General features: G+C 33.1%; 1 protein-coding gene across 2 annotated transcripts; it reads left to right on the top strand.

The window, feature by feature from the left end:
- Positions 1-4,093: 4,093 nt before the first annotated feature.
- LOC123540485 (uncharacterized) lies at positions 4,094-16,258 on the top strand. Of its 2 annotated transcripts, XM_053526803.1 has the most exons (8): positions 4,094-4,286; positions 6,483-7,139; positions 7,560-7,628; positions 7,720-8,115; positions 8,640-8,897; positions 10,657-10,701; positions 13,672-13,716; positions 14,116-16,258. In XM_053526803.1, the coding sequence occupies exons 2-8, from the start codon at positions 6,497-6,499 to the stop codon at positions 14,670-14,672; spliced, it is 2,013 nt and encodes a 670-aa protein (XP_053382778.1). In that variant the 5' UTR covers positions 4,094-4,286; positions 6,483-6,496; the 3' UTR covers positions 14,673-16,258. The 2 variants fall into 2 exon arrangements, with proteins under 2 accessions (XP_053382778.1, XP_053382779.1); XM_053526804.1 differs by lacking the exon at positions 10,657-10,701 and having other exon boundaries at positions 14,116-16,255.
- The last annotated feature ends 902 nt before the right edge of the window (positions 16,259-17,160 follow it).

Raw genomic sequence — 17,160 nt, 5'->3', positions numbered from 1 at the left:
CACACATACAATATTACTACATAACTAAAACATGCATGCACAACAAACTGCAAATAATTATACTTATAATACAAAAAAATATCCCTAACGCTTAAATTCATGATGCAGATTTTACAGTTTTTGCTAATCGAATAATAGTATACATTGTTAAATTAATTAATGCCAGCCTTGTTGAAATTGTTCCAAATCAATTGTTCAGCGTTGTTGGAATTTTAAAAGTGCGTTCAAATTAAAAGATAGAACAATTGCGATATAAATTAGTCAAAATATATACAAAACTGCAATAATAGCTCCAGTTTCTGTTTGCACCAATCATAGTTTTCTAAATGCGAAGTTTTGGATTTAACTTTACCATTCGTGTACCAGTATAATATCTCAAATCAAATAACAATAGAACAGTTTTCAGTTATACAGGCAAATCGGTCGAAATGAAATGTTGTAAATACATTTAACAGCTTTTAAAACATACATCTAAATTCACTCTCTTTAACCCCAGTTTGAAGCATGAATTTAAGTAAAGTTTTATATGAGGAAGTGGCACTATCAACCCCTTTTATCTGTGCAAAATTTCTTAAAGAAATAACGCATAATTACGTTTGTATATACACAAGGAGACACCCACTGCGAAAAAATCTCACAAATGGCAAAAGTCGTTTTAAAAGATTCTGGCTTTAACATGACACGCAGAACATATATGCAGAATCCAATAATCAAACAAATTTTACTATTAATTGTTGATGCCTGTCTAACTGTTTTAAGGACAATGCATCATATATTCATATAACCTTTAAAATGAAGCGTTAATCAAAGAATTGTAATTAAACCTGTTATTGCTGTCTGTTTTGAGAAAGAGGCTTCAATTACAGAAATGTTAATTCGTTATGCAAAAAAATGTTCTTTTATATCAAACACATAAAATGTATAGACAGGCAACCCATATGAATGACTTATTTCGACATTTCTAACTGCCGTATAAATTCAACGCATGTGAATGGAAAATGCTGGCATAACTATATCTGTGAAATGAAAAGTGCTTTTTAGTTTGGCAGTTTTAAGAAAATATGTTTTCAGCATTGTTACCTACCAAATAGCATTGAATTCACCCAGGATCAAAAACATGATTCTCTTTTATTTACTACAAAATTAAACATTAGAAATTGTACGTAATAGATCTAAACTGACCACTTAACCGATTCGACAGCGAAGAATGTTTTGACAATATTTCACAGGCCCTGTATAGTAACTTCAGTTGTTGTCCAAATTCTGAACGTCACCCGGCCTTTACCGCTGAGCCCATCTGGTAGGCATAGGAAATAGAGATCAATATAATTGAACCTTTACTAATCCTACCAGGTGTTCTGTTTTACAAAAGTGCTTCTATTGTGACATTTTGATACAAGCAAAACTGTATTATCTGCACTATTAGTTACTTAACGGTACTTCATTTTATTATTGGCTTGTTAAAAGTTAATTTTTTACCATGTGCAAGTTGACAGAATCATAGGAACCATGGTTTGAGGGGTAAATCAAACAAAAATGAATAAATTCTTAATGTTTTTGTTGTGCAAAAAGTATGATATTGTGTCTAAAACAGTTTTCATTTTCCATTCAATTGTGTAATTGCAAGGGAGGCAAACTAGTAGATGTCTCTGCTTATAAGTACTAGCCCAAAGCAAAAGTTGTCATTCTTTGTGGATCACAACTTTAAATTAAAAATTAAAACTTCTGTTATTGATATTAACAAAACTATCATAAACTTCACATTTGTAAAATCATTTTTGGTTATTTCAAGGACTTGGAAATCAATTTCTAGATTTTATTTAATGTATTACTATCACTGAAAATTTAGGGTCTATCTCTACATCTGGCAGCCATGCGCCTCTAATGGTCATAAGCTTAATACACAAATATTTTTATTGCAATACAAAGACAAACATTTTAGTTACAGTGGACCATTATTACTAAGACCTGTAAGATCATGTGTTGTTCTCATTTTGTCCGGTGATAAATTTCGAGTGCATAAATCCGTATAAGCAATAGGCAGTGTATGTGTATGTGTATGTGTGTTCGGCTTTAGCGTCTTTTTCACCAACCTTTCATTCATATTATCGACGGTGTCTACATACAGCAGTAAGCAGAATGCCCAATTTTATAATTATTATGCCGTTTCTTTGGAATATACTGCCGTAAACACGTTGCATGATACCCCACCCAATCACATTTTACTTGTATTGTCCGTACATTTTATATACTGACCTGGCAATCATGAATATTTCGTATATTTTCATAAATTAGTTTTTGGTCTTCGAACCTCTGTAGCGATTTAGACAATTCAAGCAACTGACGTCAGTACATAATAAAAATGAAATCATAAAATAAATACTACAAAAACATGAAATAATATAATAATGTTACATAGAACAATAGTAGAATAAAAACAATAGCGATTAAATTACATTCCATTGAAAAAAAAAGTCTGAACTGAAATCGTGCGTGGAAGTCAGAGAGCTTACCACTACGCGAGCGTACCGTTGGTTAGCTATATTTAAGAAATAATTTATAGCAAAAGAGTGTTTTAACATACATGTAATTATATTTATGCCCGAAAGGCCGGTTATACGTCGGGCGTAATAAGGGCATAGCCCGAGTGAAATTATTTGTACGACGTATTACCCCCCACCCCCAGTGTATAAATAGTGTTAAAATACGATTTTAGTATTAAAAAATAAAAATTCGATTCAAGTAAGTCCATAATCTAACACAGTAGATGAAATATAGTGGCGCTCTTTCTTGGTCGCAACAAAAACATTGACGTCATCGCATGTTAACGTGACGCCATTGTAGCTTAAGAGTGTTTTAACAGAGAAAAGCATATTAGAATTAAAGTTTTTCTAGTTAATGTAGATATTTTCAGCGTAAATACAACGTAAAATGAAGAAATAAAAGCCCAGGCATATTTGCCTGATTTATGAGTGCCAATCCATTTGTTTGTTTGTTTGTTTATAACACCGTTTCAGCAGTATTTTAGTTATGTAACGGCGGCCAGTTCACCAAACAAGTGTTCCAGGATTGTGTATCAGTTTCTTCCCCATGCGCCGCCAATTATTCACACATATAGACACATACATACAAGGAGGAAAGAACCAACCATTTTAGTTTCACTGGCTATTATTGACACATATAGACACATACATACCGGGGGGGGGGGGGGGGGGGGGGGCGTGGGGAGGGGGAACCAACCAGTCAGTTGCTTCCCCCTTTACTCTACATTACTCACACATGTAGATACATACGTACTAAGGTGGGGAAGAACCAACCAGTTAATTTCTTCGCCCTTAACCGCCTATTACTCAAACATGTAGATACATACACACTTGGGGAAAAGAACCAACTAGTCAGTTTCTTCTCTCTTATTTTTGTTCAAAAACAAAGGTGGTAACAACTAACTGGGGGTGGGGAAGAAAAAAAACAAAACTTTTTTCCCTTGTTTACAAAAACTATGGCAGAGAAAAAGTAACCAATGGGGAGAAAAACTAACTTGTTTGTTTTTTTCTCCCCTTTTGGTCAAAAGAAAGAAATGGGGCGAAAACAGGGGGAGAAACAAACAGCTGGTCAGTTTTTTTCTCCTTTCTTTGAGCACAACAACTAGGAGTGGGCGAGGGGGACTAATTAAGGGGAAAACCCCGGGGAAAGAATCAACCGGTTGTTTTTTTTTTCGGGGCAGAAATCAACTGGTTGTTTTTTTTCTCCGGGGAAAAAGCTGACTGGGGAAAAAACTGGCCACTACACCGAGTCTAAAAGTTACTGGCAGTCAACCAAAACTGGAACTGTCATCAATCCTTTAAAATTCTTCTCAAATTTGCAAAAAGGTACGGCCTGTTATGAGACATTTGTTATGAGACAAGTGTGTACTACATTCGCTCTACTCTTTTGTGATAATTTTTTTTTTAAAAGTCCATCTCGCACTGGTATTAAAACAATTGACGGAACATTATAATTTACTATCCCCTATGCTACCGTTTGTGGAGGTTATCAGCGACTTTCACTCGGCCGTAACTTATAATAACCAGTGATCCGCATAATAAACTTTCTACTTTCGTTATAAAGGAAAATGGCGGACAAGTACACAGCGATTGTTGAGTTTACACTGTTTTTTTTTTTCAAATATAAATCGATTTACAAACATCGCGCCATCGTGACCTTATAATGATGGGAGAAATTAGTGAAAAATTAAACTAAATGATATTGGTGCAAATATTGCTTTGATGAGATACATAAGCTGACGAGTAAGTATAATTTTTTGTCATAGATAAATATAGCTCGACCGTGACCTATTAATTGATTTGTTTTTATAATACTTACCATACAACTGAATTAAACAGTATGGTTATATAAAGTGTTTCTTTTTAACATCGGAAGTAGGAAAGTAGCTTGAATAAATTGATTTATTGGAAGGCGATAATTCTACCATGTTAAACGTACACAACTGTTAACCTAGGTTAAAATTAACCATAAACCATGCGTGTACATCCAATAGTACAAACATTTCAGATGTTTATATGCTGTTACGGATCTCAGAGCTGAAACGAAATCCGTACTGAAACCTAACCAGGGATCGTGCTAGAAGTCTGTCACGCTATAATTTCATCAAATGAAATGCAATAAACTCGCCTTTTACTTTATTTTTTTTTCTAATCCATGTTTTTTTTGATCTGGCATAAACAATTCATGCAGCATAATTTGATTACGAGTTATACACACAAGCTTCAAATTGGTACCTCTTGTCCGCCATTGTAGTTGTCACCTGAGCAGAGTACGCTTCATTTGAAAACCAACAGGCGGTTATTGACCTTTTCTGAGAACTTAAACCTTCTGGGGTATGTTTATTATAAATTTTATTGAAAATGGTTGTGTTTATGATTAAACAAGTCCGTAAATAGGTGAAATTTTGATCTTGATTTTCAAAAATAATTACGTGCTCTGAACTGTTGCATGACTTCATCAGTTTTTCACGAGAGACTATGCGAGATGTTGCGGTTTGATATATTGGTTAGTTAACCAAATGGGATTTATCCATTACTTAATGGACGCAGCCATCAGAAAATAAAAACAGCGTCAGTTAAGTTATGGTAGCCAGAACTAATCCAGTAGATGCAAATTAATAGCGTTTATTTAATTGTCATATCTATATTCGAATCTTTGTAAAAGATACAGTTGAATGAAGTCCGAGTATCAATAGATTTATATTATGAAATTCATAGGAAAATGCTTCTTTCTTTAGTACATACACAAGCCGATAACCATTATTTACTCACTGACATTGATACACAACGCATGAAGTAATACATACTCGTAAAACAACTTTTGATTTCTGTCATAATGTTGTTCATCATTAAAGGGGTTGTTTTGTATTTGTTACGGTCTACCTACGTTACATATATAATGAAATCGGTCCGGTCGTAAAATATAGATATTAATATGAATTTTTGTAACTTTTCAAATTAGGTTGAGGTTGTCAAACAAATCTAATGTAAATGTCATTTAAGTGTACTTTTAATTTATCTTCTAGTGCACAACCTAGTACATACAAATATGTTAAACTTTTCTTTTCAGTACATTTCTGAAATTGGGCATGCGTTTACTATATTCTGAATTTGATCAAGAAACTTCTGCTGAATTCATCTTATAATTTTTCTTATTTCATCACTACAACCCATTTTAAAAGTCACAGAATCATAAATAAACTGAATTTTTTTAACAAGAATATTTTGATTCTACACAAGAATAAATCAAGAAACGTATACAATTCCATTAGTTTGAAAACTAATACTAGTATTCTGGCTTGTTCAGAAATATATTTTACCATAAAACAACAACAACAACAACAACAACAACAACAATAACAACAACAACAACAACAAAACAAGTAGTTTTTTTAAAAGGTAAATTAAACCCGTAATGTAATTGCAAAGGAAGTAAACTAACAGATATCAGCTCTGTAAATGCTTGCTTAAGGCAGAAACTGTCATTCTTTGCGAACAAACCTGTAAAATGAATAACAAAACCTAAGTTATTAATATTAAGAAAACAAACTGTTTTAAACTCAATTTTGGTTCATGATTGATCCTGTACATAAGACCTTATGTAACCCCTCTCGCACCGGCTTAAGCTCAAGTGAGATTGTTAAAGTGAACTGGTACATGTATTATATCTTTCCTTTCAGAATAAGACATACATTTTCACACCTATCAGGCATGAATGCTGTCAATAAAACAAGACTATATGCAGAAACTTGTGCAAATTATATCGTTATATTATCAAATTATAAGAAACACAACATATGTATAACAAAAATCTATTCATATACAGATATAATCAATACCCTAAACGGACTGAATGTTACAAAATGTGCAAAATAATGCGTAGTAACACTCATCACTTAAGTTGTTAATTGCATATTTTTCTTTTTGTTTATTTTTCAGAAAAGTCTTTTAAAATGGCTACCACAGAAAATGAATATTATCTCAGAACCATACTGTTGCTTGCTGAAGGTGGTTCCTACATTTCAAAACAAGTATTATACAGAGAACTTTCTGGTGACTTAAACAAACTACTCAAACAATTTGAACACAAGTTAAAGCACGAGTTGCACGAAAAACAAATAGAGAAATTATTTCCACGAAATGGAAACACTTCTGTTGACACATGGGACCTTCAAATGCTAATTATAGTAGTATTAAGACTGTTTCATAACACTCTTAGGTATGAAGACAAAAGAAATTTACAATATATAAAAATGTTGCGGCATGAAGTTCAAGCACACAGTCCTTCAGTAACACTTGACGATGTTCAGTATGAGAATATCAAGGACCAGCTTACTGATGCATTGACCAGTATAGCTTCGGGCTTTGGAGAAAATGTGCAAAAAGAATGCAGGTCATTTATCAACAAGTACACATCTGGGCCTCTCGATGTAATGTCCGCTAGAGAGTGTCTGAAGCAATTGCAAAATAATGATGTATTGTTTAAACAAGTGTTGGAAAAGGTCGAAAGTTCTAAAACCGACATATGTACTCGCTTAAATGCCACAGAGAAGAGTCTGTCGGACGATGTCAAGAATGTCAGTCAACAGGTGACAGGTAAAACACTACAATATGCAAGTTATTTCTGTTACACTTATCTGGAAATTTATTTGTATGTGCTTTTAATCACCTATGTTCTTTGGTACGGTTAAGTTCTATTAACTGATTAAAGACGCTTGTATGATTATTATTTGTAAGATGTGAAAAAACCAAAAGCATTTTAACTCTAATAACATTAATATGTTCACCAATGTGGGTTTCCAGCCTCACTTGGGGTTTTGAATTCTTCATGCAAGAAAGCCACCAGCTGGATGGTTCTACTATGGTGTCCCCCTTGATGAAATATGCACGGAGGGGCACCTGAGGTCTTCCTCCACCATTAAAGCCATATGACCCTAATTGTGTCGATGTGGCATTAACATCCCCTCCTGCAAAAAATAAAATAAATAAACTGATATGATACTTCAACATTTTCAGATCTTGAAAAGACGTTGATTGAGCAACTGCAAAGACTAGATGCAGGAACTTACAGGAAGAAAATCAAAGGTAATTTATTGTGTATTATGTTACACGTTAGACAGCTTCATTCATATAATGATACAGTACAATTTATTGATATTCAAAATTTTCGTTTCAGTTGGTATGCATGTGGAATTATCGCTAGGTGGCCCAACAGAAGAGTGGATCCTTCTGATGGAGAGAACACTGAATGATGTCTTTAATGAAGCATATAAAACGTCTGGGGGAAAATTTGAAGATATCAAGAAAAAAGTAGAGGAATTACTCGAAGATATCAAACAAAACACAACAATCAGTTTCAAAGGCTCAAAAACGATGTGCATCATTCTTATGTTTGAATGCTTTGCATACTCTGGGCTATTGGATTTTCTCCAGTATCTTACGAGTCAGAAATACCAACGTCGGCTTAGTGCTTTAACAGAAACATTGTCGACGCATTTTAAAGTTGATTTTCCAGTAACGGCTACTTCTACAATATCACCTTCATGCTTGCAAAATGCGTTAGACGATTTAGGTTAGTAGGTGTCAGATTGAAGTTATTGTTTCATTTGAATAATTTAGTGACACAAAACAAATCAGCCAATCAAAATGTAATTTAAATTATATTATATTATGCTTTCAATTTTTCATACATTGTCTGTTTTTCATACTTTATTTCCTCTTGGAACATATTCGAGAAATTGGCTTTTCTGTTTGTCTTATTGTCAGATTAAGCTGGGTTGTATACAGAAAATGTTTTCATGGTGCCAAACTAATATTTAGTGCAAACATTTGAGATATATATTTATGAGGAGATGGTTTAAAATTGAAATGCAATCAAAAATGTTTGAAACATAACCTGCAATATGAGATATATGTGGTGTGCCATTTAAATCAAAGCATTTTGAGTGACGTGATTTGTTTAGGAAATTATGTTTTATTTTATATAAATGTGATATCTTTATTACTGTAAACCAAATTTAATCTGAAATTAAGTATATAATTAGACTTTCCTTTGAAAAGGCACTAAAGAATGTTTATTTGAAACAAATTATACAGCTGAGCACGAACGGGAAAGACGTGAGGCTGAAAAATGTCAAGTTAATCCCAATGGTGAATACAAGAAGTCATTAAAGCTGGCGATGGAATGTTCATCTGTAGAAGACTTGGAATATCTCTGGAACATGTTTCAACAGGGTGGTGCTGCACATTACCTGGATAGAATAGCTGATATGCTGACTGAATATTCTGGAGAAAGAATAACGTTGTCATCGTCTATAGATCTGGAAGCATTCAAAGAAGCACTTGAAGATACAGGTGAGTTTAAACGTGTTCACGGTCACTGAATCTTGAACAGAATAGTCGATCCAGAATAGTCCTTGTATGTACACTTTGATTTAGAAGTCTTTTATTGCTTTGCAGTTATTGTAACGGCACACTCTTTTCCTAAACTAGAATTTCGATGCCAAAATGGATACAAAGTTGATCCAACTACTTTTTAAACTTACTTATGTGTGTCACAGTCAGCAACAGTTTGAATTGTGACATTGATCTTTATGATAAGCATCTTGGTCTTAAATGATGTCTCTTTTTTGCTGAAATGTTTCAACAATGAAAATAGTGATTGAGCATGCATGTTGAAATTATAGTCCAAACAAAATCTGACTTGAAGCTCATCAGCTTTGAGCATGCGTGTAGTTAACAATTATTTCGGAAAAAGAGGTTGTTCCATGCATGTCAAGGCTACGACCGGTTAAGGTCAGAATGATATGATACAGCATTGCCTGCTATCAACTTATATAAAATGACGAGGTGACATGTCTCAGCGAGTCGCCCTAGATTAGATGGATCTACTGTGTGCATGTTTTTATAATTACGTAATTATTTATTACGTTTATATTTATACATTAGTAAGTACGTGCGCAAGTAATAACTATTACGTGCTCATTTTATAGCTGTACGTGAACATGAAATAGAAAAAGTCACCTCTGTGCTATCGTACATCGTGCTTTAAGATGTTTTGAAAGTTTCGTAACGATCCAAAAATTCGAAGTATAAATCATTGAATTTCCAAAAAGGGTGAAATTTACAATTCATCAAAATGTTTTACATGGTAAGGTCTGACCTTACGAAGTTTATCGGAAAAACAACAACAAAACAACAACAAATACTAAGCAACGTAGTACTTTAGATTAATGCATGCATATGCTATAATCGATGTTATGATATATCAAGTGGTGAAAATGGGGAATAGAAAAGTGAAATGATACAGACTTCTTGGTCTGTTTGATTAAATTTGAATAATATGTTCAGCTGCAATACTTAATTGTTTTGGGCATATTTTTGCAATTATTTTTATAATGATTTGGTGCGTTAGAAGAGCACCATTAAGCCTGAACGACAAATTAGCGCGCAAATACGACACATACAGTGTGTGTTTAATATGTCTTAAGATAGAACGATTGATGATGCAGTTCAGTACGATACGCTGCCCTCAACGTCTCGTCCCACCATTTAGCTTAGCCTTATAATATTTATGCCCCGTATATTTATGCAATACGGGGGCACAAATAAATCGGACGTGCAATTTCTGACCACTTTTACCAAGTGTCATTGAAATACTATATACTTCCAGGTTTTTTAAAAAAAATATTGAAATTATGAAAATATCTTCATTGTAATTTTAGTAATATTTAAATAAGATTTGTATCTTTACGTGTTAAGAATTTGTTCGACTGCATGAATAAAAGAGACAATACTAACGTATGTAGAAAAAATAACCCAACATGTGTGTGTTTTCATGAAGGTAGAAAGCAAAAGCATAAGCCATTAAAGAGATATATTGTCATCTTTGTTCTTTTACGTCAAAAGTAGGACGTGGGAGATGCAGTTCTGTAATGGCATGCTGATTACAACTAACGTCTTGTCTCTCCATCAAGTTTATGATACTCATCCATTTGTGAAAATGACTATTAACATGAATGCCGTTTTTGTTACATATTAATACAATATGTGTATTTGACTATCTTTTTGCCTGTCTTATTTGCCTCACTACGAAAAATATTTTTTTCTGCAGTTAAGAGTGATGCTGGTGCAGATCGTGGAACAAGCAAAAATACAGGTAAACAAACTATAAGTAAACACGAAAAAGCTTACTATTAAGAACCTGTAGACAGCCGCATTAAGGAGGTAGGATACCTTGTTACAAGGGTAAATTCAAATTAGTTGAACCGCAGCATGTTTTTGTATTTCGTGTAATATGAAGTTTTAACTGCTACAATCTCAATTTCGTTTGTCTCTGCCCCTTCAAGTTCAATTTTTATCCAGGTTTGAAGAACATGACCCTCCAAAGGTATTTCATATTGAAAGAAGAAGGAAAATACGGATATTTAACACTTTTCAGTGTATTTTAGTTTCATTGATATCCGTAGAAGTCTGCATAATGGATAATTTTACTGGTATGCACGTTATCTTTCTAATATAAGCTTAAAATGTATATGTCGCGGGGCTCGTGTTTCCATGGTAACGCATTTTCTCTCATTTTTAAACAACTATATATAAAAATAGGGGTTTTCGACGGCTTCAGTGCCATTCTGTTAATGACCAACATGAAATATTTGGGTAATATTATTAGCAAAATACCAAACACTTTACATGGTACCCTATTTTTCTTAAATTTTAAAGTTACCATGGCAACAGAGATGTTTAAAATAGCTTATATCTTGCTGTTTGTCGTAATTTCTTTAAAAAAAATATTGAATAAGATTATCTTTCTAGCTGATGTAGCTTTAAAACATATTATTTCTAACGTAGGTTACATTTTAGTTTTATTTGAATTTATTCAAACAAATTTCACAGCTTAGAATACGTACAGCAGTACCCCTCGTCTGTCATTTTTCATGGAAAAATCGTTCAGCTTGCTGCTATTATTCTCATGGATATTGTTGAAATGAAAATAAAAAGCCGAAGCTGTGTTTCCTAAATAGACCAGTGTCAACGCTTTTGAATTTTACATTTAGATACATAGGTCACGGGCTTCGTTTCCATGGTAACATCAATTCAATTCAAGAAACCACAATTTTCTACTGAAATTTGAACAATTTTATGTCTTAGTTTTAGTATGTAAGTAACAAATTATCAATGGAACCTGAAAAATAGGTATTACAAATCAAATTGCTAGACTTTTTATTTGAAAATGGCCATAACAAGTAACCTTTCACCCAACTATATTCCAAATAACATTGGTTGTCATCATCCATTTTCTTACATTCCGCATAACATTTCAATATAACTACATAAAAGAAGCAAAATATTGATTATTATTCAGAGCAAAAGACTCATAAAAATATTTCAGCAAATAATGGTTATTTGAAAATAGTTAAAATAAAGAAAATGTACAGAATTACGTACTTTCAAGACAAAAACTATTAATTTTGCGCGGTAACTGACACGTAACGTCATGACGTCAATGACGTCATTTTAAGGCAACATTGTTTTGAAGCGTATCTGCGGCAATTTATTCATTATTTCTGCATTATTAAACCATAAAGCATCAGATCGAAGACAAGTTTGTGATTTGTTTTCAGAAGAATGAATATACAAACACATTTAGTTTGTCGTAAACGTCGTCGTAAATCGTCACGTTAGCTTCCGGTTGGACATGCGCACATACAAATATGAAGGTAACCTACCTCCTTAAGTTTTATTTTTGAACGATTTTCGCGGCATTATCAGACTTTTGAGTGCTCCTTAACCTCGTATCTGATGTCGTCCGATGAAAGGAATGATTATCTTCTAATTTTGACCGTATTTAATGATTTCGGTAACAGTGTCTTCTCCAGACTTCGAAACATTGAAACAGGATCTACTGTGTGCATGTTTTTATAATTACGTAATTATTTATTACGTTTATATTTATACATTAGTAAGTACGTGCGCAAGTAATAACTATTACGTGCTCATTTTATAGCTGTACGTGAACATGAAATAGAAAAAGTCACCTCTGTGCTATCGTACATCGTGCTTTAAGATGTTTTGAAAGTTTCGTAACGATCCAAAAATTCGAAGTATAAATCATTGAATTTCCAAAAAGGGTGAAATTTACAATTCATCAAAATCGTTTTACATGGTAAGGTCTGACCTTACGAAGTTTATCGGAAAAACAACAACAAAACAACAACAAATACTAAGCAACGTAGTACTTTAGATTAATGCATGCATATGCTATAATCGATGTTATGATATATCAAGTGGTGAAAATGGGGAATAGAAAAGTGAAATGATACAGACTTCCTGGTCTGTTTGATTAAATTTGAATAATATGTTTAGCTGCAATACTTAATTGTTTTGGGCATATTTTTGCAATTATTTTTATAATGATTTGGTGCGTTAGAAGAGAACCATTAAGCCTGAACGACAAATCAGCGCGCAAATACGACACATACAGTGTGTGTTTAATATGTCTTAAGATAGGACGATTGATGATGCAGTTCAGTACGATACGCTGACCTCAACGTCTCGTCCCACCATTTAGCTTAGCCTTATAATATTTATGCCCCGTATATTTATGCAATATGGGGGAACAAATAAATCGGACGTGCAATTTCTGACCACTTTTACCAAGTGTCATTGAAATACTATATACTTCCAGGTTTTTGAAAAAAAATATTGAAATTATGAAAATGTCTTCATTGTAATTTTAGTAATATTTAAATAAGATTTGTATCTTTACGTGTTAAGAATTTGTTCGATTGCATGAATAAAAGAGACAATACTAACATATGTAGAAAAAATAACCCAACATGTTTGTGTTTTTATGAAGGTAGAAAGCAAAAGCAGAAGCCATTAAAGAGATATATTGTCATCTTTGTTCTTTTACGTCAAAAGTAGGACGTGGGAGATGCAGTTCTGTAATGGCATGCTGATTACAACTAACGTCTTGTCTCTCCATCAAGTTTATGATACTCATCCATTTGTGAAAATGACTATTAACATGAATGCCGTTTTTGTTACATATTAATACAATATGTGTACTTGACTATCTTTTTGCCTGTCTTATTTGCCTCACTACGAAAAATATTTTTTTCTGCAGTTAGGAGTGATGCTGGTGCAGATTGTGGAACAAGCAAAAATACAGGTAAACAAACTATAAGTAAACACGAAAAAGCTTACTAATAAGAACCTGTAGACAACCGCATTAAGGTTTATTTTTGAACGATTTTCGCGGCATTATCAGACTTTTGAGTGCTCCTTAATCTCGTATCTGATGTCGTCCGATGAAAGGAATGATTATCTTCTAATTTTGACCGTATTTAATGATTTCGGTAACAGTGTCTTCTCCAGACTTCGAAACATTGAAACAGTAATCACGATAAGGTATCGTCTAAAGTGTATACCTTATTGTCTTAAGTGTCCATTCGTCATTTATACACATGAAGTAAATAAGATGGTATTCCACCGACAACTTTTCTAATCTATTCTAGCTTTATAAACCATAACTAAGAGAAAATATAACAATTTTCTTTTGTTCTTCCAGAAGCAGGCGCTGTTGATATGCTAGACAAATCAGATGAACAGTTTATTTGCTTTTATGTAGAAGACTATCAGGAAGAGGAAACTGTCTGCCACAAATCCTCTCAAATGATAGAAAACTTAGCTCAGTTTGATGCTTCATTTGAAAACATTCGAAGAGTGTTTGTCTACAAATATCCACTCACACCATTTTCACTTTTAAACTTTTTGTTGTACGGTACGTTTATCGTTTTTGAAACAAAGAAATGGTGGTGGTCCATAGAAAAAACTTCTGATGGAATAACAATTCAAAGAAGTAAATTTCGTGATGACATACTGAAACGGTACAGACATACCACAAGAAAACATGGTAACACACTAGAGAAAAGTACTGAAGGATATTCGAGTATAATTGAATTGATGAATTGGCTGAATAGGACTGGTGAGCTGAATAAAAAATACAATTATCTGACAAGTAATTGCACAACATTTGCAAATGTTGTGTTGGATTTTGTTACAATTCCAAGGCCACAAAAGAAAAGTGGAGTAGATCAAACTTCGGGTAACATATGCAAGTGGTGACGAGTGGCAAGTACACGCTTGCTCCTTGGTGGACTCGAAAAAACAATGATTTGCATGAACTATATTTCTGAGTGCAAAATATTTTTCGCAAAGAAATTTTTGGCAAAAGTATATGCTAATGAGTTGTATCTGCTTTGAAGGAGGAAACAACGTCATTAATATTAAAGATGTAACTTTCGATTTCGGGTATACGTCTAAAGGTTGTGAAATGAAAGTAAAAATTCTTCACAAGTGTTCAGTATTCAGTAAAAAATGCTAATTCTATAAGTCAACTGTATTCAAAAGTACGTAGTTGTTCCAAGAAAGATCACCAATGTTAACCGCTTTATGATATTGTTTTGCAAAAGAGATTTTATCAGAATAAAAAGAATATTCTTGACCTTATAGGCTTTTCATCTGTGAGTGCCGATATTCATATCCAGGCTTTAAACAGATGCAGGATTGATCTACATCATACCGATGAAGATTTAGCGCTACGTGAATTCTCTTTGGATCTTTTAATGGTTTCATTTATGTATCCATATTCGTTTAAGTCTTTTATTCATTCTATATTTTCGAAGATATATAGCATTTAAATGGTTATTTAATATGAACAAACGCCGTAAGGTATATTCTAAATTAAGATGTTTGGTATTTTAATGGATGGAAGCTAAACAAGTTGTTTGTCAATATTATTCAAATACGACAGTGCCGAATTTTGGAACTCTGTGCAAATAATTTATCTATCCCTAGTGCTCTTTCATTATTCTGTCTGAATTTTAAAACATTTCTAATTATTCTTAATATTGTTCAAAATATGTATAATAAACAGTTTAGAGTGGAGTCTGTTTTAGATTTAGTTTAACTGTTATAGTATTCCGAATTGTAAGAATATGCCAGAACAAAACACACATCACTCTAGATTTCTGATGCAGAAACGTTCTTGGTCTGTTTGGTCCTTGAGATGCCAAACTCATAGGTTTTAGAAATAAGTTAAAGAGCAATTTCTTTCTACAAGGCTGACTATTTTTTAACTTCAGTATTTTTGTTATACAGTTAAAATTTATAATTGTTTGTTTTGTTGCCAATGTCGGATGTAAAGTGCTATTGAACGTATTGTATTACAGGAGAGTATTGCTTTGTAAATGTAGTATTATATCCATGTAAATGAGCTTATAAAATTATAACGCTGGTTACTGGAAAATATTTGACCGTTGATGAAATTATTATAATAATTGTTTCTATGACTACAAAGGTTATGTTTGACCATAAGTTTCTGAAACAGAAATAATTTTCGTTGCAGTGATTGTGAATTAATTATGATGCTTATTACGTGTATTTTGTTTGTTTGTTCTGTGGATCATAAAGTAGAAAATCTTTGAAAAAGACATTAACATACGAGGGGCTTTCCAAAAGCTATGATCTTATTGCTCATTTCAACATATGACCTTTAGTTTTGATCATCTGTGGTATTGAACAAGAGAATATTAAATGTATGTATTGAAATGAAATGATGTGCACAGGTAATATAACTTCAGATGTGGTCGGTTGGAATTGTTTCATTATATTTCCTGTTTTTTACTATAAAGCAAAATTACTATTTTTACAAGAGTAATTCCGATTGTTTTCAAGTATTTGAAAACGAATTTGAGTTATTCATACCAGCAAGAAAATCCAACATATTTTTTTTATTTGTTTGCTGAATGACTATAGTCACTGCTACATCAGAGATGCTTTCCCAAATAAATAGCTTTAAGCTGGTATCCCGTTGCCAGCAAAAGCAACTCGGTCAACTTTTTCGAACACATTCCCGACCAAGTTCGACAAACTGCTTGATGAGGCTTGTACACGACTTATTCCTTACCGCTACTCGATTGTAAATGACACCTATCGCTCCTGCATGTCTTCAACCTGATACCCTCTACTATATCTACTCGATCATTCCGACCCTTACACGAACCCTACACGACATCTACTTTATTAGCATGATCTCTGCCCGACCAGAAAGACATTGTCGATATGGGATCGTAGGGGTCTATATGGGTCGTGTACGAACAATTCCAGTACAAAATATATGAACGTTTTTGGTCAGCATGCAGTTTATATAAGAATCTCTAGGGAATAGGTATCAACATCAGCAAGGTCAGTATGAGGTACTGCTGCAAGAGCTAAACAGAGAGACGATTCATTCCTACTTACATTCAATATAATATACATTTAAGACTGTCTTAACCTGGACCCGTCGTCGTATTAACGTCGTATATATACTGCAAACATAACTCAGCATCTTAAATCAAACAATGAAACAAACATGCCTAGAAAATGCTATTTTACTATAAACATTTGATTTAATTTTGTTTCTGTTATTGAAATTCTTATACAATATGCTGAGGAGGACTACCATACTATTTAATTAATAAATTCTACAATAGCGTTTCTGCAATTTCCTTATTTCTTTTAAAAACCAAAAATATGCATCATTCTACAGCTCTTCGATCATAATATAATA

This window comes from Mercenaria mercenaria, chromosome 16, assembly GCF_021730395.1.
Source record: "Mercenaria mercenaria strain notata chromosome 16, MADL_Memer_1, whole genome shotgun sequence".
Classification (NCBI taxonomy): domain Eukaryota; kingdom Metazoa; phylum Mollusca; class Bivalvia; order Venerida; family Veneridae; genus Mercenaria; species Mercenaria mercenaria.
This window is presented reverse-complemented; position numbering and strand designations above follow the sequence as displayed.

Excerpts from the sequence above, each read along its gene's own strand:
- LOC123540485 (XM_053526803.1), top strand. The coding sequence starts at position 6,497 with ATGGCTACCACAGAAAATGAATATTATCTCAGAACCATACTGTTGCTT. Across the intron at positions 8,898-10,656 it reads AGAAGCACTTGAAGATACAG|TTAAGAGTGATGCTGGTGCA; the intron begins GTGAGTTTAAAC and ends TTTTTTCTGCAG. Across the intron at positions 13,717-14,115 it reads TGGAACAAGCAAAAATACAG|AAGCAGGCGCTGTTGATATG; the intron begins GTAAACAAACTA and ends TTGTTCTTCCAG.